The 21,843-nt window shown below is 53.5% G+C and overlaps 3 protein-coding genes and 1 long non-coding RNA gene across 11 annotated transcripts in view; 2 read left to right on the top strand and 2 right to left on the bottom strand.

Moving 5' to 3' along the window:
* The window catches only part of UBA52 (ubiquitin A-52 residue ribosomal protein fusion product 1), a 26,309-nt gene extending 17,722 nt beyond the window's left edge, over window positions 1–8,587 (bottom strand). Inside the window, exons 1-2 of one of the 4 annotated variants that reach the window (XM_040444966.1) lie at window positions 8,584–8,587; window positions 306–313 (exon numbers count right to left, since the gene is read on the bottom strand). The gene's annotated coding sequence lies outside the window, so the exon portion shown is untranslated. Of the gene's footprint in view, window positions 1–8; window positions 14–305; window positions 314–6,178; window positions 6,185–6,897; window positions 6,903–8,583 lie in introns of those variants that run through there. The other 3 variants (XM_040444967.1, XM_040444969.1, XM_040444968.1) reach the window with 3 other exon arrangements.
* Window positions 1,644–14,174, top strand: FKBP8 (FKBP prolyl isomerase 8). Of its 5 annotated transcripts, none has more exons than XM_040444957.1 (9): window positions 1,644–1,748; window positions 3,123–3,448; window positions 5,591–5,760; window positions 5,948–6,036; window positions 6,318–6,535; window positions 7,196–7,368; window positions 9,402–9,479; window positions 9,987–10,118; window positions 13,786–14,174. In XM_040444957.1, the coding sequence occupies exons 2-9, from the start codon at window positions 3,148–3,150 to the stop codon at window positions 13,888–13,890; spliced, it is 1,266 nt and encodes a 421-aa protein (XP_040300891.1). In that variant the 5' UTR covers window positions 1,644–1,748; window positions 3,123–3,147; the 3' UTR covers window positions 13,891–14,174. The 5 variants fall into 5 exon arrangements, with proteins under 5 accessions (XP_040300891.1, XP_040300890.1, XP_040300893.1 ...); XM_040444956.1 differs by having other exon boundaries at window positions 6,315–6,535; XM_040444959.1 differs by lacking the exon at window positions 13,786–14,174 and adding an exon at window positions 10,536–11,067 and having other exon boundaries at window positions 1,645–1,748.
* LOC121011028 (uncharacterized) lies at window positions 11,112–20,609 on the bottom strand. The gene is made up of 3 exons (XR_005781466.1): window positions 20,517–20,609; window positions 18,934–19,124; window positions 11,112–11,188 (listed from the first exon to the last, which is right to left on the bottom strand). It is a non-coding gene; the product is annotated as an uncharacterized LOC121011028 (long non-coding RNA).
* Window positions 20,610–21,107: 498 nt separating this feature from the next.
* ELL (elongation factor for RNA polymerase II) overlaps window positions 21,108–21,843 on the top strand; it is a 77,145-nt gene continuing 76,409 nt past the window's right edge. The window contains exon 1 of the mRNA XM_040444949.1: window positions 21,108–21,264. Coding sequence (XP_040300883.1) covers window positions 21,130–21,264 — 135 coding nt within the window. The 5' untranslated portion in view covers window positions 21,108–21,129. The remainder of the gene's footprint in view (window positions 21,265–21,843) is intronic.

The following is a 21,843-nucleotide window of genomic DNA, read 5'->3' as shown; positions in this document are numbered from 1 at the left end:
GTCAACACAGAGCCGGAGGCAGGGCTGGAACTTGTGAACTTCAGAGATCATGACCTGAGCTAAAGTCAGACGCTCAACCGATTGAACCACCCAGGTGCCCCACCCCTCATTGTTTATTACAGTTCTTCCAGCCTTTATAACAGAGGTGAAGCTGGATGGGTAAGAGACTCCATTGGGCAGATGAAAACACTGAGGTTCAGAGATGGACAGGGAAAAGTCCAAGTCCCTCAAAACCACCACTGGCCCAGAGTTTATTTGATGTTCTTTCCCAGGAAATTTCTTACATATCCTCACTAGCCTAGCACCTCTGAGGCTGGCTAGCCTGCCTTCCTTCCAACCACAATGATTTTCCTGAATTCCCCTCACCCCCTCTCCTTTTGTGCCAGCCACTGTGTAGGCCCCAGCGCTAAAACAATGGCAAACAGTAGACAATTCCAAGGCTTTGAGAGTTTTCTAATATAGTGGGCAAGGCGGAGGTAAGTCAAATAATGGCACAGACATAAAATCAGTTAGGAAGCAGAGGTTCATTATGCTAAGAGGACAGCCAACCAGGCCTTGCCTTGGGGAGGTCAGGGAAAGCTTCCTGTAGGAGGTGACCTCGCAAGGAGCTACAATCTGACCTTAGTTACCTCCAAAAGCCAGTTACCTCCTCCAGTGTTAGCTACCTCCAATAGCCAGTGATTCATTCATTCATTCATTCAATTATTCATTCATCAATTGAACTCCCATAGGTGCTAGGTATTCATGGATGCGTTGGGGACAAAACAGGCAAAATTCTTTCCAGAATGGAGCAAAGCAGGATAAGAGGAGGGAAGCAAAAGATGTAAGATCGTTCTGTAAATGAGTAAACCCCGGGAATGAAATAAAATAGAGCGAAGGAAGAGTAAGCGCCCCCCCCCCCCAAAAAAAACAAGATCCATAAAAATCCATCTAATCGACACTGCCACCTTCTCCCAAAGCCATGGGTACCTTATCACCCTCTAGCAGAGGGTGCAGGGAGGAGAAACTCCTTCCAGCGGACCTGGTTGCTCAGTCGCTCACCTAGCCACTAATTGAATTCCTTCTGTATGCAAAAGGCAACCTTCAGGGGATTACACAGACCACGCGAGGGTGAGGCGGGGATTCGGTGTGCTCTTGGGTGATCGCTCCCCTTCAGGACCTTGGGACCACGTTCGTAACTAGGGCTACAGGGTGGGTTATCCAGCAGTCCCAGAGCTGCCCTGATGGTCAAGACTGAGCTTTTTAAGGCAATACCTTTTAAGGCTGTCCTCCCCAAATCCCCCAAGGTGAGAGCGCGCGGATGGGGGTGTTTATCCCCATTTTGCAGATGAGCAAGATGAAGCTCAGACGGGAGCAGATTCCCGCTAGGCAGCCCGGCGCGTAGTGGCGAACAGACTTGGGTCTGTAGACCCTCCGCCTGCTACCCCCGCCCCTGCCCCGGCCCTCTTCCCCGTCCTGGTTCTCGCCCCCGCCCCCGCCCCCGCCCCCGCCCCCGCCCCCGTCCGGGGTGGCGCGGCAGTCTCTGCCCCTTTAAGAACGCCCCGCGGAAACAAGCAGGAAGAGGGTGGTGCTTGCTCCCAAGACAGATGTGCGCTGGAGCCAATGGGTGCTGCAGTCGCAGCAGCGGCGACCAATGGGCGTGGTGGGGGCGGGGCCGGGCGCCCGAGCCTGGTTCCCGAGGCGCGGCAGCCGCGGCTGGGGGCGGGGAGGGGGGCGCAGGACCCCAGGCGGGGGTCCCGGAGCCGGAGGCACGTGTCCCGGGGCGCCGGCAGGGTTGCCCGGGCTGGGGGCGCTACCCAGGCCTGGGCTGGTCTGGGTGCTGGGGCGGCGGGGGCTGGGGCCGATGGGCGGGGCCAAAGGCCGCGGGGGGAGGCGAACCGGTTGCGGGGGGAGCGGAGGGTCGGAGTGCTAGAGGGGGCGCGGCCGAGCGGGGGCAACCGGGGGTGGGGACCGAATGGGGCTGAAGGGAGTGGGTGGGGGCGCTGCTGCCAGAGAAGTGCAGGGCCTGGGCCCCCGAGGGGTGCGAGGGGTCGGGGGCCCCAGACTGGTGGCGTCAAAGAGGCATGAAGCGTTGGGGCCCTGGGTGGGAGGTTGACGAAGAACCAGGCCTGGGCCGGGGGCGTCTAGAGGGCGTAGAGTGTTATGCGATCCGGAGAGGGGCGTCTGGGGACATCAGGGTGTTTACGGGTGGACTGAGTGGCTGTGGGGGTAGCTGGCCCGGGCTGGGGGCGGTGGTTGGGGGAGGGCGGAGGGCGAGTTATGCGGGCGCAGGGGATTGTGGGGGTAGGGGCTGGGAGGGTCTCAGAATATGGGGCCAAAGACCGGAAGGAGCAGGCAGGTGAGGTTTAGGGAGAGGATGCTGTGGGTTAGAATGATGGCTAGGCTCTACCAGCTCCGAGCTTGGGGCCTGGGGGAAGGGGACAGTTGATGGCCCAAGGAAGAGGCTGTAGAATGCCACCGGGGTCTTGATCACTCTTGTAAAGGAGGCTACTTTGAGAATGGTCTGGAGGCTTGAGAAGAGGAGAAAGGGCTCCCAGGGAAGAGTTTGGGCCAGGGTCTTTGGTGTTGGGGGAGTGGTATTAGGTTCAGGTTATGGAAAGAGAAGGCTTGGGATTTCTAGGTGGCTCCCCATAGGAGAAGGGGCAGCTGAAGGTAGGGAGCCCTGGTGAAGACTCAATTCCCTTTGGGCTCTAAAAATAGACTTCGTGAGACTTCAGTCGCCCTAAAAAAATCCCAGCACCCCCTTTGGGCATTTAATCAGATAAGCCCCAGGTTCAAATTCTGCCCCTGCAGTTGCCTTGCTCTGTGACCTTGGGTAAATGACTTTGCCCCTCTGGGCCTCAATTTCCTTTTCTGCAAAATATGGGGGAGGGGAATGTTTCCTACTTCTCTGGGTATTTATAAAGACTAAAAGATAATTAGCTGTAATAATAGCTAACATTGTTTGGGACTGATTGATGTCCAGGGCTTGGTGGTTCTTTCCCCACTAGTATAGATGAGGAAATTGAGGCCTGGAGCCCCTGAGTCACACAGCAAGTGTTTGGCAGCGTGGCGAATGGATGCAGAGGAGAATTTGAGGGGCTGGGTGGTGGGATTCTTACCCCATCCATTCCCCCCACCAGGGCCAATTCCCGTCCCCCCAGCAGCATGGCATCCTGTGCGGAGCCCTCTGCCGCGGGTCCTGAGCCCGCTGCCCCACCGCCTGCTGGGGTCCCACCACTTGAGGACTTCGAGGTGCTGGATGGGGTGGAAGACGCAGAGGGCGAGGAGGAGGAGGAGGAGGAGGAGGAGGAGGAAGATCTGAGTGAGCTGCCACCACTTGAAGACGTGGGGCAGCCTCCACTGGAGGAGGCTGAGCAGCCTGGGGCCCTTGCCCGAGAATTCCTGGCCGCCATGGAGCCTGAGCCCGAGCCCGCCCCAGCCCCTGATGAGTGGCTGGACATCCTGGGTAAGGAGCAGGGGTGGCTTGGGTTGACCCACAGGGCTTGGACAGCTCAGGTTCAGAAGTGACCTTGGCCTAGGCCCCCTTCTCCCCTGAGCCTCATTTTTCCTTCTCTGCTATGAAGTAGGTTTGAAATAAAACACGTAACCACGGTGATTGCCAGCCACAGGCAACTGGTTGAGATACTTCATGTTTAAGAATCCCTTTCGTTGTCACATGCACACACGCACATGCACCTGGTGTTATGTCCCTGTTTCCCAGAGCTGCTAACAGAGGCTCAGAGGGGCTGAGTCACCTGCCCGGAGCCACACAGCCAGCACACCAGGCGCTGGCAGCTCCCAACCCCCACTGCTTCTTTTTTTGGCATTTGTCTGGCAAGTGCCTGTCTCCTGAAAATGTGTCCATGGGTCAGATGGATCTGCGGAACATCCCATTTTGTTCATGCTTCTGTCTGGCTCATAGCATGCATTAGCATTGTAGCTGCTCAGAGAAGTCCTGCAAGAAAGAAACTAGGGGAGCCCACCCATATGCCCCACCTCATGATAACAACTCTGGAAACTAGAAAACCTTTTGCTAGTGGTACTGATATCTAGCATTATTCAATGATGTCGGTGTCCGCTAATAAATACATTAGTAAAACATCATTTTTACACTGTTGATACTAACGTTAAAATAAGAGTGTTAAATAACACTGATACCGATAATACAGAATTGTCACTGATATTATCTTTATTGCTGATAAAAACATTGTTACTTCTAAAAATAACACCAGGTAATATTTACTGAGCACTGGTTCTGTGCCAGGCCTGTCCATCGTATTTTATCCTCACGACAACCCTGTGATGTAATTCCTACCATATCCCCATTTTGCAAATGAGGAAACTGAGGCTCAGAGAAGTGGCGGTGCTTGCCCAAGGTCACACAGCCCCCTTGGCCATATTAGAATTTGGGAAGCTCTTTACTGATACTAAGAGCTGCCTTGTTGTCCTTCTGCACGCAAACCTGATTTTGTCCTTTTATATTTGAGCCAGCCACTTTCTGAGGTCAGTATTTGGGCTTCTATACAAGGAAACTGAGACCTTCAGAGGGTACTTGATTTCCCCAGAGTCTACCCCGATGAGAGGCAGTGCCTGGTTGTAACCCTTCCAGGACACCCACCATTAGTGCCCAGAAACTTCTAGACACAGGGATCCCTAGGGATCCCCTAGGTCATTGGTTCTGAGACTGGATGTAGGGTATGTACAAGTCAAGGAGCAGCACAGAAATTTGGAACATTCTAGAATATTGCAGAATATCAATCGATAACTTTCTTGTCCTTAACTTTTAGTCTAAGGTACATTTCGAGTTATGGTATATTCCAGACTGGTGGAATATTATGGAACGCAGATAAATGTCAGAATATGGGTGACTGTAGGGTAGTATCAGTATGACAAGGCCCCACAGGTGTAAGCCCTCGATTGCCTGTGGTTGTCTTGGGATGTCAGTGGGTGTCTTTATTGTGGTTTGTAAGGGTGCTCGGCCTCATGCCTGCTTAGTAGCTGTTGGCTGTGACCATTTGGCCATTCCTGTGATTGCTTGGGGCATGGAGAAAAACATGAGCTCTGGGGCCATCACAGGCACTTTTGTATATAGGCCCTCTGGCTCTGTTTAACTTTTAAATTTAGCGATGTGGCGCTTTGGTAGGAACACACGCCTGGTGTCACAGGCACTCTGCTAACCAAGCAAACTGCTCACTGGGTGTCTCCAGGGGTCCCCCTGACTACCTCATTTCATGGTGAGGTAAATTGAGGCCCAAATGTCAAGGGCTGGATTGGAACCAGGGGAGGAAGATGGGGGTGGCTCCAGAGTCTGGATATCCCTGCCAGCCTGACAATGCTGGGCAGGACAACTTTTCTCAGCCCTTTGCCCTGGACGAGTCTTAATTTTCTTAAGATGATGGTCAGACAGGCCATTATCATCACCCCTCAAGTTAATCCTTTAATGCCCAGTGTCCAGCCAGGGACAGTTCCAGAGGCATGGGATCACCTGCCCAGTAAGTGGCAGAGCAGCTGTTTGAGGCTCAGCTGAGTGCTGGGGGAGGGGTGCTCAGGGAGCAGGCACCCATCTAAGCCGCCTAGTGACAGGTTGTTTGTCCCTGGTCCCCGGCAGGCAATGGGCTGTTAAGGAAGAAGACGCTGGTCCCAGGCCCACCCGGCTCAAGTCGCCCAGCTAAAGGCCAGGTAGTCACTGTGCAGCTGCAGACTTCGCTGGAGAATGGCACTCGGGTGCAGGAAGAGCCAGAGCTGGTGTTCACACTGGGCGACTGCGATGTCATCCAGGTGGGAAGGGGCGAGGGGACTGGCAGCTGCCCTGGGGTTGAGCGGAGGAGGCAAGGCGGTATGGAGGGGAGGTGGTGGTGGCTGGCAGGGGCTGGGCTTGGGGGCCGGAAGATGGGGGGGCCAGAGCAAACATGGCATTGCTACTCTGCACCTGAGCCTGCCTGACCCCTTGCCCTTACACACCCAGGCCCTGGATCTCAGCGTTCCGCTCATGGATGTCGGGGAGACAGCTATGGTCACTGCTGATTCCAAGTACTGCTATGGCCCCCAGGGCAGGTGAGAACCTGTCACCAGCAGGGTCCCCATGGGGGACCCCTTTGCCTGCCAATTTTATGTAAAAGAAACAGACTTAGGGAAGGGAAGTTACTCTCCAAGTCAGGTAGCTCATGGGTGGTAAGTTACTTCCCTTTCGGTGTACTGAGGAGGGGGTGACAGTGGGGCCAGCTCCAAGACTTGAACCCTTTCCCCCCTGCTCCCTAGAGCTAAACCAGCATGTCTGAGGTTCATTCATAGTGGCCGCTGGGTCTGAGTGCTGCTCTTGCCCCATCCCCCAGCAGGAGCCCATACATCCCCCCCCACGCGGCCCTGTGCCTGGAAGTGACCCTGAAGACTGCCGTGGATGGACCCGACCTGGAAATGCTCACGGGGCAGGAGCGTGTGGCTCTGGCCAACCGGAAGCGGGAGTGTGGCAATGCCCACTACCAGCGGGCCGACTTCGTGTTGGCTGCCAATTCCTACGACCTCGCCATCAAGGCCATCACCTCTAGCGCCAAAGGTGACTGCCAGGTCAAATCTTGCCGTTCCCCTGCAGAGGCATCCACTAGTGTGCCAGAAACTTCCCTCTGCCACAACGGGCCTCAGACTCTGAATGTTCTAGAATATTCCAGAGCATGGATAGATGTTCAGCTATTCCTAATCTTTAGGTTAGGGTCCACTCCGGAGTTGCAGCGTATCCCTGATCAGTGGAATGTTACAGACGCAGGTGTATGTAGGAATGTGGGTGGCTGTACACCGTGTCAATCCATGTGCCCTGTGGTTAGGCCTTTGCGTTGCTTAGCCTCCATCTTACAGACTCCTTGATAGCGCCCTAAGGTTGGCGCTGGCCTTGGTGTATGTTAGAAATAGGGCAACTGAGACCAGAGGACTCATGGAACAGATGGCAGGGGCTGGGCTTGGGGGATCAGATGATGGAGGCCCCACCACTGGGAACTCAGAGCCCCCTTTCCCCGTCTCCTGTGACGGGGATACTCAGAGGCCCTCCCCACCCAGGCTCCTCTGCCATGAGGTACAGAAGGAGTGGGCCTTGGCCTGAGTCACACAGCACACGGGGCGCATTTCCCCGAAGTAGAAGGCGGCCGTCGCTCCGCAGATGGGCAGTGGTGGGGGCCTGGCAGTGTGGTAACCACTGCTGTGGTTGAGCACCATCCTCCCACAGTGGACATGACATTCGAGGAGGAGGAGCAGCTCCTGCAGCTGAAGGTGAAATGTCTGAACAACCTGGCAGCCTCCCAGCTGAAGCTGGACCACTATCGTGCAGCGCTGCGCTCCTGCAGCCTCGTGCTTGAGCACCAGCCCGACAACATCAAGGCGCTCTTCCGCAAGGGCAAGGTGAGCTGTGGGCTGCAGATGGATGGACCGCCAGCCACGGGCAGATGGGCATAGGCTGCAGGTGGGCAGGCTGGTTCCCCCGCCCAGAACAGTGGGGCTGGTTCCAGACTCTGGATTTGAGACGGGCATAAGCATCAACCAGCCAAGCTCTCTGGGGTACAAGTGGGGAACCTGAGTCCTAGACAGGTGCTTTGGTATGGCCTGAATCCCAGTAATTCATTGACCGAGGCCAGACTTGAATCCTAGGTCCTATTATCCCTGACACTGCGGGGTAGCCTATTGGTGACTGCTCCTTGCATGTAATCCTCCGTGGTTCCCATCTTTGTCGGAATAAAAGCCAAGTCCTCATTGCAGCCCTTGGGGCTCTGAGTCATCTGGTCCCCTGCCATCACCTTCTGCCTCTCCTCTTCATCCTGCTCAGCTTCCTCGCTGTTCCTGCCCAGGCCAGGTCTACTCCCACCCTAGTGACCTTGCACAGCCTATGCCCTCTGCCTGAGACATGCATACCCCAGATCCCCCCCTGCCCCCCCTTGGGCCCCTCTCTGATCCCTTCAGGTCTTTGCCTCTGATGTCATCTCCTCAGGAAGCTCTCCCGGCCACACACCCCTGCCCCCCTGCCCTGTCTTCATGTTTTCCATGTTGTCGTCAGCATTGACAGGTGTCATCATGGCTGTTACCTCCCTTACGAGAAGCTGGAGATTTTGTCTGGCTCACTTGGTGTGAGATCTCTAGCCCTGCAAACAGGGCCAGGTACACAGGGGGTACCCAGTAAGTGCTGTGGAATGTAGGGATGAATTTGGCCTGTGAAGATTTGACCGTAATTGCTTTCGCCCCCATTTTTGTTGATCCTTGCCCTTGTGTATGTGTGTGTGTGTGTGTGTGTGTGTGTGTGTGTGTCTGTGCGTATGTGTCTGTGCGTATGTGTGTGTTGACAGGGAGTTCAGCACCTTTTATCAGTGAATGGAGGAAATTGAGATACAAGCAAATGGTGGATCACCCAGCCTGTTTATGAGAGGCATGAACAGGGCCTTTCTCCACCCAGCATTTTTTTTTTTTTAATTTTTTTTTTTTCAACGTTTTATTTATTTTTGGGACAGAGAGAGACAGAGCATGAACGGGGGAGGGGCAGAGAGAGAGGGAGACACAGAATTGGAAACAGGCTCCAGGCTCTGAGCCATCAGCCCAGAGCCCGACGCGGGGCTCGAACTCACGGACCGCGAGATCGTGACCTGGCTGAAGTCGGACGCTTAACCGACTGCGCCACCCAGGCGCCCCTCCACCCAGCATTTTTAAAGCACTTGTGTGTAGAGTTTTGTGTAGAAACTTGGGAAGAAAATGCTGCCCCTATTTTCCAAAGGTTTATAATCCTCTTGGGGGCAGTGGGATTGTCTGCTGATGTGGTCTCATGCATGTTTGTATCTGCTGGTTGTAGTGACAGAAACGTTCTCAAACTGATGCAAGCAAGAGGAGGAATTAATAGCTTGTGGAACTGCCAGGGTGCTTGGCTTCAGGCATGGCTGGATCCAGGCATTAGCAATGTTGTGAGGATGCTGTGCCTGTCTGCTACGGGTTTTCCCTCTCAACGTGACCGAGATGCTGCTTCTTACCCCCTCAAAAGACCAAGGCTTCCATCCTCCCCACTTAGCATCTGGTCTCTGAGTGACACCAGCATTGTTCAGGCTGGATCTCATTGGCTGGCTCTGAATCATCCACTGTAGCCAAAGCTTTGGAAACATTCACCTGGCTTCTTGAACGAGCCAGGGTGGCGAGGGAGGAGGTGAGGCCACACCCAGGTCTCCTGCAGAGGCTGAGACTGACATGTAGGGGTGGGAGCAGATTGGGATGACACCGCCTAGTGGGGCACTCGTGTAGTCTGAGGGCTCGGGAGTGAAGGTGGCTGGAACCCTGGGGTAGTTGTTGGTGATAGATTTGGGACTAGTCAGGGTGGCCAGGAGCCTGGCAGGGCTGGGTCTTTTGAAGAAGACCACGGTCCGTTGTGGTTCTGGAGTGATGCCATCCATTTCCTCCCACAGGTGCTGGCCCAGCAAGGGGAGTACAGTGAGGCCATCCCCATTCTGAGGGCAGCCCTGAAGCTGGAACCTTCCAACAAGGTGAGCAGACAGGAGATGCCCTTGGGACTTGTTCTGCCAGCCTGTCTGGGAAGTCATCCTGGAGTCTTCTTGTTCTTGCTGTGGTTTTCCCTGTGGTGTTCCAGCCTGGGGAGTGACAGGGGATCGGTGGCTGAAGAGCCACAGCCAGCTGGCTGAGACCGTCACGACTCCTGCATAGGTGGTCTGGGCTCAGCCCTCCCCCATGGGGATCCCAGAGGCCAAGGGTGCCACTAACCGGGGCCGTGTCAGTGTCTTCAGCTTTTCTCCTGGAATCTTCCTCTCTCCTGGCCACCTTGTGCTCTGCCTCCTCCACTGGTTACCTAGGGGGATAGAGATGCCGGCCCCTACTTTGCTGAGGCCCAGAGAGGGGCAGGTGGAACTTCCATGTCCCAGTGGACCCAGTCCAAAGTGACCAGGGGCCACAGAAAGGCAGAGCATCAGAGATGATGGTCCAGTTAGATGGTCAGGTTGCATGTTCTTAGCCCAATTGACACCTGCCTCTTGCAGACGATCCACGCAGAGCTCTCGAAACTGGTGAAGAAGCACGCAGCCCAGCGGAGCACAGAGACCGCCCTGTACCGGAAAATGCTGGGCAACCCCAGCCGGCTGCCTGCCAAGTGTCCTGGCAAGGGTGCCTGGGTGAGCTGGGGCTGGCAGGCACAGGGATGCTCCCAGAGGAGGGGTAGGGGCTAAGGGTGGGGCACACCACGCAGAAGGAGTTTCTTCATTTTGCAAGCATTAATGTCCTTGTCAACCGGGCTGGACCATGCTGGAGACACAGAGAAGCCCCAGCCCTGTGTGGCCAGGGCTGGAGCAGGAGATGGAACACAATTTCGAGGGCTCAGGGCAGGGAATGATAGCTCTTCCAGAGGGGAAGGGGTAGTGTTCTAGGACAGGGGAGTTTCGATGCTTGAGTAGGAGTTTGCCAGAAGGCAGGAAAGGCATTGTCCAGCAATGGTTTGCTGGGAGGCCTCTTTCGGCCACGTTGGTAGGTGAAGACCAGGGTATCTGTCTTGACCACCCTCCGGCCTTCTCTTCCCTCCCCTTTATCCACAGTCCATCCCATGGAAGTGGCTGTTTGGGGCGACTGCTGTTGCCCTGGGGGGCGTGGCTCTCTCTGTGGTCATCGCTGCCAGGAACTGACCACCCAGGTGGCCACCACCCCTTCGCACACCGTGGACCCCACCCCGCGCTCCCTGACTTCCCCAGGCTCCCTGTCAACTGCCCTGTCTGATCTAGCCCCCTCCTCTGGGGCGGGAGCAGTGAGGTTTGGGGGCCACGTGGCCCTAGTGAGCCAGGAGGGACTATGGCCCTATAGGAGGAAATTGAGGCAGGGCCCGGGCTCCATATCCAGCCCGGGGGGAGGGGGCCCTCATTCCTCCAGACCCAATTTCCACTCCCACCCCCACCCCCTTGGGTTTGGTCTCAGCAGAGGCCGGCTTCAGTTTCTCCTTCCCAACAGGCCTGGGGGCAGCCCTTTCCTGACCCAGTCCCTCTCCAAGCACCACCACCCACCCACCCCGCCTGCTGCCCTCTGTCCAGGTTCTCCCTCCTACCCCTTCTGTGAAATAAAGCCTCCTACCCCGCACTCTGCTGGCTCCAGTACCTTCTTCCGCTGTCACTTGGGGCGGGGCCAGAGACAGCCTGTGTCACATCCAGGGTCATGCAGGACTAGAGCGGGGGGTGTCTCCTCTCAGACCGCAGCAGACCTGCTTTACACAGGGGGAAATGGAGGCCTGGAGAAGTGGGGCAATGTGTTCAGGGTACCCAGCTGGACTCCGCAGGAGTTCACACCCAGCTGTGCTGGTTACCCCACTGCTGTCCTCTCTGTTGCCCCATCTGAAGATGGGGATCCTGGCAGGATCTACCTGGGTGCTGGGCTGAGACTTCAGTGGCCACAGGGGTCTGGCTGTGCTGCACGCTGACAGCCCCGTGTCTGGGTAGCAGCGTGGCCAGTGCAGAGGCCCTGGAGCAGGGGTGAGCCTGATGTGTTCAAGGTTGAGCAGAGTGTGTGGTCAGCAGAACTGGACCCTGCAGGGCCTCAGGGACTATGGAGAGAGGTTGGGGTTGATTCCACGAGCTCCTCTTGGTTTTGTTTAGTTTTTCTCCCAATCTGAGGCTGTAGGATCATCTCCTTTAAATGCTGTGTGCCATCACAGCCAGAACAGGTAGAGTCAGTGTTCAGGCCTCTGTCAGTGCAGCACCTGAGACCCTTCTCAAGGCTTCATCCTGCCTCCAGGAAAGGAGATCTCTGGGAATAGATCACCGTTAAGGATCTGTCCTGCACCTGTCCCCTTGCAGCCCAGGAGGGAAAGCCATTGGCCACAGCCACTCAGCAGAAGGTAGCAATCAGGCCTTGAACTTGCCTGCACCAGGCCCTTGCTCTATAAGCCTGTGGCCACAGATCTGTGGACACCGATCTGTTGGTGGCTTGAACCCTCCTTTCCGCCATTCAGCCCCCTTAGGCTTCTACTTTGTACTCAGACAGGAGGGGGGCTCTGTGAGTGGTGCTGGGGTAAGGGCTGTGGGTTGGCCAGGCTCGGGGGACTGGAGTCCCAGGTAGGACACCCCCCCTTTCCTCAGACTTGCTGACCTCAGGCTGGGAAGCTGGCCTGAGGGGTGGCCAGTGGGATGGTGGGCTGGCTAGGGTGACTTCCTGGCCGAGGTTGTGAGAGTAACCACTGCCATCATTCCCAAGTGGCGATCATGTCTGTCATGGCACTCGTCCACCGGGTACCCACGGCGGCCTCATGCTGTGTCCATTTGTCGCACATTCTGGAGGCAAGTTCTTTGTCAGGTAGTATATTGTGAATATTTTCCCCATTCTGTGGCTCACTTTTCATTTTCTTAGAGCAGATATTTTTAATAAAGTCCAATTTATCAGCTTTTTCTACCTTTCTGTGTGCTTTTTGTCAATATTTGCTAAATCTAGTTTGTAGGGATTTTTTTAGGCTTTTTTTTTTTTTTTTTTCTGTTTAACGTCTATTTATTTATTTTGAGGGAGAGAGAATCCCAAGCAGGCTCTGTCCTGTCAGCACAGAGCCCAGCGTGGGGCTTGATCTCACGAACTGTGAGATCATGACCTAAGCTGAAATTAAGAGTCGGATGTTTAACTGACTGAGCTACTCAGGCGCTCCTAGGCTTTTAAATGGTTTATGGCTTCAACTTTTCTATGGAGACTACAATTCACTTTCAGTGAACATTTGTATATAGTGTAAGGTTGGAGTTAAGGTTCATTTTTTCCCCTATAGCTATCCAGTTGTTCCAGAAACATCTGTGGGGAAGACCTTCTCTTCCCTAGTGAGTTACTGCGGCAGCTTTGTAAAAAATCAGTTGACCACACACGCGAGTCTTCTGGCCCCTACTCCATGCTGAGGGTCTCTGTGTCCTCTTTGTGGGTCTCACACTGGGTCCCATGCTGTCTTGAAGACTAGTTTTTTAGTAACAGTGGAGTCCGGCTGAGTGTGTCTTCTCCCTTTGCTCCAAGGATGTTTTGGTTGTGCCCATTATTAGCTGAGCAGATTGAGGCTCAGAAAAGAGTCAGCTCCTGTCCAGGGTCCCATCACCCAAGAAACAATAGGCGGGATTAGGCCCAGGTCAGCCTGCCTCCAGAGCCCATGCTCTGACCCCCAGCCAATTCTACACCTCTCTGCAAGTTATGGCCAGAAATGAGAGAGGCTTTGAATGCCATCGCCAGAAGTGTGACGTTTAGAATATTCATTCCTTTGGTCATTTTAGCCTCAATTGTGTGAATGGGGTGGGCGGGGTAGGGTGTCCAGGACGAGGGGCATTGAAGTGTCCCTGAAGACGCAGGAGTCCTTTAGCAGGCATAAAGAGTGCTCCCAGGACTGGCATGGCATGTGCAAAGGTGTGCCGGCTAGGCAGTACATGATACATTCAGAGGATGGATATTCTTTCATATGAAAACAGGTATCAGTGCCTCCTGTGTACTTGGTCCTAGGCAATGACTCAGCCTTGCCTTGCCCTTGAAGGGTGCAGCTCACAGTGGGCTGTGAATTGGAAGTGAGCATGATAGAATGAGCTGTGTGTGTGTGTGTGTGTGTGTGTGTGTGTGTGTGTGTGTGTGTGTATGGGGGGCGGGGGGAGAGGGAGGCACTCACATCTCCTGAGCACTTTGAGGAAGCATCCTTTGCATGCCTCCACCTCATGTCGTCCTTAAAGGACGAGCTCCTGGGGCGTGGGTGAGGGCTGGCTGGAGTCACCCAGTGTGGTACCATTAGGTCCCTGAATGCCTGTCCTCTGTTTTTCCTCCTGGTGGAACCCACCTTCACTCCTTTCCATGCAGATAGGGCTGGTTCCCCACCAGCCTTCAGGGATGGATCTGCAACCCAGGCCTGACCAATCAGAGCGTTCTAGCACCCTGGCCACAGTGATTGGCTCCACACTGTGACCCACAATGAGCCAATCAAAGCCTTCCCTGAAACTTCTTGACCCAGAGGAAGTAGATACTCTTCTACTCTAGAGGATGCTGAGTTGGGGCTGATGGCCTGGTACTGCTGTGGTTATCTTTGTCTCTATGAAGAGGGTCCTGAGAGTGAAGGCCATCCAGAGAGCAGAGCTGAGAGAGAGAGAGACTGAGTCACGGTGATCCTATTCAGCTCCTGGAGCTAGCTGTGCCCCGCCCCAGGTCTATCATTTCTTCACTCTTTTGAGCCAATAATTGTTTTTGCCTGAGTCAGCCTGGATTTTCTGTTGCATGTGGGCATTTAGAGGAGGGAAGTCTGCTGGGTCGTATCAGTTTTGTTCTGTGGCCTGTTGTGTCCTCCTCAGGGAGCCTCCCTGACTGGGCAGAGGACAGAAAGGAGTAATCATAAATGCTTGTGGACAGATGGATGGGTTAAAGGAAGAAAATCACCATGGAGGGGATCGGCTGTGGCGCCGTCAGAGTCACCTAAGCATGACAGTGTTCTAACTGACTTTGAACATTTTCCGGAAGGTACAGCCAGCACGCAGGCCACCTTTGAGGAAGAGTCTGCATGGTCATCACTATAAACTCCGTCCAGGTAATGCTAGGCCGTACCTTCTTCATTGCTCACGGTGAGGATAATACAGCTGATCCATGAAGCAAAATGGTGGTTTGGGGACACTTGGAGCCCCACCTGATACAGATCAGTAAAGAAGTAACTCAGCAGACCTAGGCTGTCCAAGCCCTGCATGTTCCCAAGAAAGGACTGGCCCTCGGTCCGCTCCTGGCAGGTCACATCTACGTCTAAGTTCTTGGGATGTCCTGACCGATAAAAGTGTCTGTTTACCTAAGACCTTGGGCCACACCAGAGAGTCTATGCTAATAATATACTTTAGGGTGGGGCTTTTAACCAAATGGTATCAACTGGACCTCTGGAGGGGCTGGAGACTGAGGTCAAGCACATGGGTGGTCAGCCTTCCTCCCCAGTAGAAACTCTGGATAATGAGGCTCGGGTGAGCTTCCCTGGTTGGCAGTACTGTGTGTGTGTTGTCGCAAAGGTTGTGACAGGTCTGCACCTGGACGCTTGTGCCTGGTTTCTCCAGGGCTCTGCCTCACGCATTCTTCTCCTTGAGGACTTTAGACTGTCCTTTCACTGTGATCAACCATAGCCATGAACAGAACAGCTTTTCTGAGTTCTGTGGGTCCTTCTAGTCAATCATCAAACCTGAGCATAGTCTTGGGGATCCCCAACAACAGATGTCTTTACTCCCTGTCCCAAGAAGGACTGTTAGCCTCCCTGATGCACAGATGAGGCCTGAGGGCCTACAAGCTAGACTTGCTGGCTCTGAGATGCCCAGCTGAGGGGGCAGGGAAGCAGGCATTGGACCCTGAGGCTGCATGCTGGCTGCCCCACCACGTAGAGGGGCCCTCTCCAAAGTGAGTTCCCTAATGAGTCCGTGCATTATGTCTGCTGCAAAGTAGTATGTTTCAGAATCCCTGAGGCTCATTTGCTGACTGAACAACTGAGTTTGTAGGAGGCTGTGGGACAGGTGTGCAGAGATGTGGCTCCTAGGGCTATGGGCTGCAGAAATTTTAAGGTGTTCCCGAGATTTCTTATTCTATATCATCCCAGGACTAGAAGTGGGACAGATCTCATTCCTGTGATTATGTTATTGGGCCAACTGACTTTAAGACATGGGGATAATTTGAGTGGGCCTGACTCACTGGCTGCAGACGAGGAAATCAGAGGGATTTGAACCATGAGAGGGGTTCAGCATTCAACACTCAGAATTCTCCCTCTCAATAGAGGGAGGCTTTCTCTTACTGAGATGGAGGAGGCCATGTGGCTAGCACCTGAGATTGGCCCCCAGATGACAGAAAGGAAATGGAACTATAGTCCTACAACTACCAGGAAATGAGTTCTGCCAACAGGCTCAGGAAGCTTGGATATGGATCCTTCTCCAGTTGAGCCTCGGGATGAGGATGCAGTCTATTGCAGCTTCATGAGACCTTGAGCAGAGGACCAGTTAAAACATATCACTCCCAGGCACTGTGAGATAATTTCTGACTCCCAGGCACTGTGAGATAATAAATGTTTATTGTTTTAAGCCACTAAGTTTGAAGTATTTTGTTATATAGCAGTATATAACTAATACATATATTAGTAATAGCTATTAGCAATAGCTGACTAATAGTGGGTGTTCATCCCAGTGTGGTTTAAAAATTTTTTTTTAACATTTATTTTATTTTTGAGACAGAGAGAGACAGAGCATGAACGGGGGAGGGTCAGAGAGAGGGAGACACAGAATCTGAAACAGGCTCCAGGCTCTGAGTGGTCAGAACAGAGTCCGACGCGGGGCTTGAACTCACGGACCGCGAGATCGTGACCTGAGCCGAAGTCGGCTGCTTAACCGACTGAGCCACCCAGGCGCCCCCCAGTGTGGTTTAAAAACACATAAACTGCAAACAACCTAAAGATGTGACAGAAAGGGATTATATAGATAAACTGTTGTAAACTCATTAATAATGATTTCCAGGGGTGCCTGGGTGGCTCAGTCAGTTAAGCGTACGACTTTTGGCTCAGGTCTTAATCTCGCGGTTCGTGAGTTCAAGACCCTGCATTGGGCTCTGGGCTGACAGCTCAGAGCCTGGAGCCTGCTTCAGATTCTGTGTCTCCCTCTCTCTCTGCCCCTCCCTCCCTTTTTCTCTCTCAGAACTAAACATTAAAAAAAATAATAATAATTACTTCCATGATGATGCTATTTGCCATTGGCCCAGGGCCCGGCTTTTGTGTAAATGCCATTATTATCCCTGTTTTACGATGTGAGCACACTGAGAAGGGTAAGACCTGTCCAAAGCCATATAGGGGATGAGGAGCAGACTAGAGTCACTGTTCCCATCATAGAGCTAGACCTTCTGCAATGAGCTGGCCAGGTGGAGTGCACACCCAGGGGCCATCCCATTGGACCAACCAGCTTCAAATTCCTGGGGTAAAGTAGTTTTTGGTTTTTTGTTAATAAAAGATTTTTAATGTTTATTTTTGAAAGAGAAAGATCGAGTGTGAGTGGGGAAGGGGCAGAGGGAGAGGGAGACACGGAATCTGAAGCAGGCTCCAGGCTCTGAGCTGTCAGCACAGAGCCTGATGCTGGGCTCAAACTCGTGAACTGTGCAATCATGACCCGAGCCAAAGTCAGACGCTTAACCAACTGAGCCTCCCAGGCACCCCTGGGTGACGTAGTTCTTAGAGATTTTGGAGAGCATGCCAATGGCTGATGGTTCCTCCATTATTGTTCCTGGGGTTCCATTGGGAGCCACTGGAGCATTAAGGGTAAAGTGGAGAAATGCTTGGTGCTAAGCAGCACAGCCCATGGTTGCTGTGTTCTTAACTCTCTTGACTTCTCCAAATCTTGGTTTCCTCATCTGGCAGATGAGTCCAAACCACTGTATTCACTCCCAAAGGCAGTCGTGGATGCCAAGCACAGAACCTGGTGTATTTTAAGCACTCAATAGTCCTACTGTTGTCTATTTCTCAGATAAATCCACAGAGGCTCAGAAAGGGGTCCTGCCTTTCCCACTGTCACACAGGGAGCTGGTCAGCCTTCAAAGCTGGCTCCTCCTGCGTTCTCCATTCAGCAGTCCACCTGTCTCTATCCTCCCCATCCTCTACTCTGACTAACCACTCCTCACCTGCCTTATTCCTGCCCTTCCGTGATCCCTCTAGGCAGTGAGCCCTGCCTACTCCAATATTTACCTGGCCCAGCTCCTGGATAAACAGCTGGGCACAGACAGTGGGCAGAGGGGTCAGTGTGTGTGAGCAAGTGCTGGCATCTTCCCTGTAGGATGGACTGACCCCAGGTGAAGGGTAGAGGATTCCAGAGTTTTAACCCTTAAGCCTTAGGCAGGCTGCAGTTGGAATCTCTGTGGCAGCATGTGAAAACTTTCTGAGCCTTATTCTCATCTACAAAACTGGCTGGTAGTTGTGTTGTGAGAATTAAATGAGATCATTTATTCGTTCAACACTCATTTCCTGAGCAGCTACTCCATGCTAGGCCCTGGGCTGAGGGTGTTCAATGAAGAAATATAGAGAAAGGGACCCAGGTTTTAGAGGCAAGGTGAAGGGTAATCAGGAGGGCTCTGGGTCAGAAAGATCTTAAGTTCAAGTTCTAGCCAGCCCACTCATTGGCAGGGCCAATACCCTTGAGTGCTTGCCTCATGCCTCTGAGCCTTAGTTTCTCCATTTGTAAATGGAGATGTTAATGGCAGTTACGGGAAAAGGTTTCAAGGAGTCTAGCATGGCCTTGGGGTCTGCAGTTCATGATCAGATGATAGTGCCAACTTGGCAGCGGTGGGCAGATCTAAGGAGATCACCTGAGTAGAGATAGACAGAAGGCCCCTGAACTTCACCTTCCTCTCTCACCTTAAAATCTTCATCCTATGACTACTGTCTGTAATTAGATTGAAGGGAAAAAGAAAACAAATCAAGAACTTTCCATAGGTTAGGATACCCAGGAGCCCAGGAGAAGCTTGCCTGGACAAGCCAGACCTGGTCTCCAGCCTCAGTTTCCCCACCTGTAAAATGAGAGATTGATAAAATTGCAGTTCCTGTGAAAAAACAGTCTAGCAGGTCCTTGAAAGGTTAAACAATTACCATAGAACCTAATAATTTCACTCTTAGGTTTAGACCCAAGAGAGGGGGAAATATTTGTCCATACAAAAGCTTGTACATTGAGTGTTCACAGCAGCACTATTTATAATAGTCAAATGGTGGAAACAACCTAAATGTCCATCAGTGGATGAATGAGTAAACAAAATGTGGCCCATCCACACAATGGAATATTAGTCATAAAAGTGAATGAATTATTGATACATGCTACAACGGGACCAGCCTTGAATATATTAACCTTGAAAACGAAACAGCCAGTTATTTTACCAATGACATGGGTTTATTCAGGAATAGCAGAGGAATTGCAACTCAGGACATGCAAGCTAGGGTATTGGCAAAACCAAACAAAAGAGATGAAACATTACCTCCTAGAGAAAAGAGAGGAAGTTGGGAGGGGCTGCTTTGAAGGAAAGTCCATCGGAGGAAAGTCAAGGTAGTGAGTTTCTCATTGGGTGAGTTGTGGCAGTGTCTTATTGGCTGGGCTATTGCTGGGTGAGGAGAAAATCATCCTCTGTCCTGCTGGGGTATAGTAAAGTAGACGTCTTCCTGTTGGGGTCTGCAATTAACAATGAGTCAGTAGGGCACAGAGCTCCTTCTTCTGACCTCCTGACTCTATTTTAAATGAGGTTGCCTTCATTCACTTTCACAAAAACATCATGCTGAGTCTTTCACTGAGTGCCAGTCACAGAAGGTCACATATGGTATGATTCCATTGATATGAAATGTTCAGATTAGTAAAACCATAGACACAGAAAGTAGGTTACTGGTTGCAGGGGCTGGGAAGGGGGGATGGGGAGTGACTAGTGGGTAGGGGTTTTCTTTTATAAATATTTTAATTTGGGGGGCACCTGGGTGGCTCAGTTGGTTAAGCATCTGACTCAATTCTGGCTCAGGTCATGATCTCATGGTTCATGGGTTCCAGCCCTGTGTCCTGCTTCGCGCTGGATGTGGAACCTGCTTAGGATTCCCTCTCTCCCCCTCTTTCTGCTCCTCCTCCCCTCAAAAAATTATTTGAAATATTTTATTTATTTTTAAATGTTTTATTTTTATTTTTATTTTTGAGAGAGAGATCACGAGCGGGGAAGGTCCAGAGAGAGAGGGGAACAGAGGACCGGAAGCAGTTTCCGTGATGAACCGCACACTTCATGGGCTGAGCCAGCCAGGTGCCTGGTGTACGGGTTTTCTTTAGAGATGATGAAAATTTCCCCAGATGAGATCATTGTGGCTGCACAGCATTGTGAATGTATTAAACGCCACTGAATAGCACACTTTAAATGGGTTAATCTTATGATATATAAAATGTTTTTTTATGTTAACCTTTTTTAATGTTTATTTATTTTTTTTATTTTTTTTTTCAACGTTTATTTATTTTTGGGACAGAGAGAGACAGAGCATGAACGGGGGAGGGGTAGAGAGAGAGGGAGACACAGAATCGGAAACAGGCTCCAGGCTCTGAGCCATCAGCCCAGAGCCCGACGCGGGGCTCGAACTCCCGGACCGCGAGATCGTGACCTGGCTGAAGTCGGACGCTTAACCGACTGCGCCACCCGGACGCTTAACCGACTGTGCCACCCAGACGCCCCTTTAATGTTTATTTTTGAGAGAGAGAGAGAGAGAGAGAGAGACAGTGTGAGCAGGAGAGGGGCAGAGAGAGAAGCAGACTCCAGGCTCTGAGCTGTCAGCACAGAGACCGGTGCGGAGCTGGAACTTATGAACCTTGAGATCATGACGTGAGCCAAAGTCCAAGGCTTAACCTACTGAGCCATCCAGGTGCCCCATAAAGTGTTTTCTTAAAATGGGAAAGCTGCACAACCACCATATTTCAGGAACCTTGGGGATGTAGAATTTTATTCTAATAAAAGTCTACTTTTATCATGAGCAAAATTTCCTGCTTCCTCATCACCCCCAATTCCCTAACAGCCCGGGCCAGGGAATCCCATCTACTTACCTTAAGGGAAGCCCCACTAGCCCAACCCAGCGTCCAACGCGCGCTCGGTTTGCATAGTCACGCCCATTCACCGGGCCAATAGCCAGCCCCGCCCCCCACGTGTTTTGCACCGGCCCCGCCCCCTTCAGGCACAGGCCACCGCTCTCAACAGAAACCAAAGGCGGTAGGTTTGGTGCGACTTCATAAATAATGCATCACGTCAGCGGCCAGTGAGGCGTGGCTTCGGCCGGCCTGGCTGAGTCAGGGTCATGAATAATGTATATTGAGGCGGGGCCTGGAGGGGTGCGCGTGTCGGGGCGGAGTCCGGGCACGGAAGTGACCCTCTCCGGGGCCTTGAGAGGTGGGGCCATCCACACTTCATGAATATACAGCACCTGGGGCGGTGACTGTGAGCTTCGCCAGGCCCACAGGGGGCGCGACCAGCTGCGTTCATGAATAATGCAGCAGTCGGCCGGCCGTGCAGAGGCTACTGTGGGCCTCGCTAGATCCAGAGGGGGTGTGGCCAGCCGCGTCTCATGAATAATGCAGCGCGTCAGCGGGCGGCGGGGCGGGGCGTGGCCGGCGCTCCGGCGCTGGAACCGGGAAGGGGGGGCGGGGGAGCGATGGTCGCAAGATGGCGGCGCTGAAGGAGGATCGGAGCTACGGGCTGTCCTGCGGGCGGGTGAGCGACGGCAGCAAGGTGTCTGTGTTCCACGTGAAGCTTACCGACAGTGCCCTGAGGGCCTTCGAGAGCTACCGCTCCAGCCAGGTGAGCGGCGTGGAGCCCGGCGCGGCCGTCGGAGGAGTCGAAGCGCAGGCCGGCCTCACGCGCCCCTCGCGGAGGCGTCCTGGCCTGGGGGCGCGGGGTCCGGCGTCCCGGGTGCTGTTCTCGGGTCCCTGGGCCGACAGGTCGCGGGGTGGGCACCTGTCCAGCTTGGAGCGCGGGGAACTGCGTTCCTTTACGGCGCTGGGAGGTGACACTGGCGGGCGGCCCGAGGCGGCCGAGGGACCCGGAGCTCGCGCGTCTGGTCCGGGGGTGGGGGTGGGCGACTAAGTCGGCACCCGGAGGCTCCAGAGCCTTTCCCGGCTCACCCAGCACCTGGGCAGGAACTGAGCTGTTCACCTGGCCGGAGGACAGGGTGGAGGGGAAGCTTGGGGCTTCTCCGTCTGGGTGCCAGGCAGGGTGGATCAGTGGGGCACCGCTGTCGGGGCACCTGTGGAGATCCTGTTCCGTTTCTGTGGGGAAGCTGTGTTTTCATTGGGAGGGCCGGCTTTGACACCAATGGAGCCCTTGGAATTGGGCTCACTGTTGGTTCTTGGGAAGGGGCGTTTGGGCAGAAACTGACAG

This window comes from Herpailurus yagouaroundi, unplaced genomic scaffold (genome assembly GCF_014898765.1).
Source record: "Herpailurus yagouaroundi ecotype Mexico unplaced genomic scaffold, PumYag 193, whole genome shotgun sequence".
Taxonomy (NCBI): Eukaryota; Metazoa; Chordata; class Mammalia; order Carnivora; family Felidae; genus Herpailurus; species Herpailurus yagouaroundi.
Note: the sequence above shows the minus strand (reverse complement) of the source record. Positions and strands in the feature narration are given on the sequence as shown.

Excerpts from the sequence above, each read along its gene's own strand:
- FKBP8 (XM_040444956.1), top strand. The coding sequence starts at position 3,148 with ATGGCATCCTGTGCGGAGCCCTCTGCCGCGGGTCCTGAGCCCGCTGCC. Across the intron at positions 9,480-9,986 it reads AGCTGGAACCTTCCAACAAG|ACGATCCACGCAGAGCTCTC; the intron begins GTGAGCAGACAG and ends TGCCTCTTGCAG. Across the intron at positions 10,119-13,785 it reads GTCCTGGCAAGGGTGCCTGG|ATAGGGCTGGTTCCCCACCA; the intron begins GTGAGCTGGGGC and ends CTTTCCATGCAG.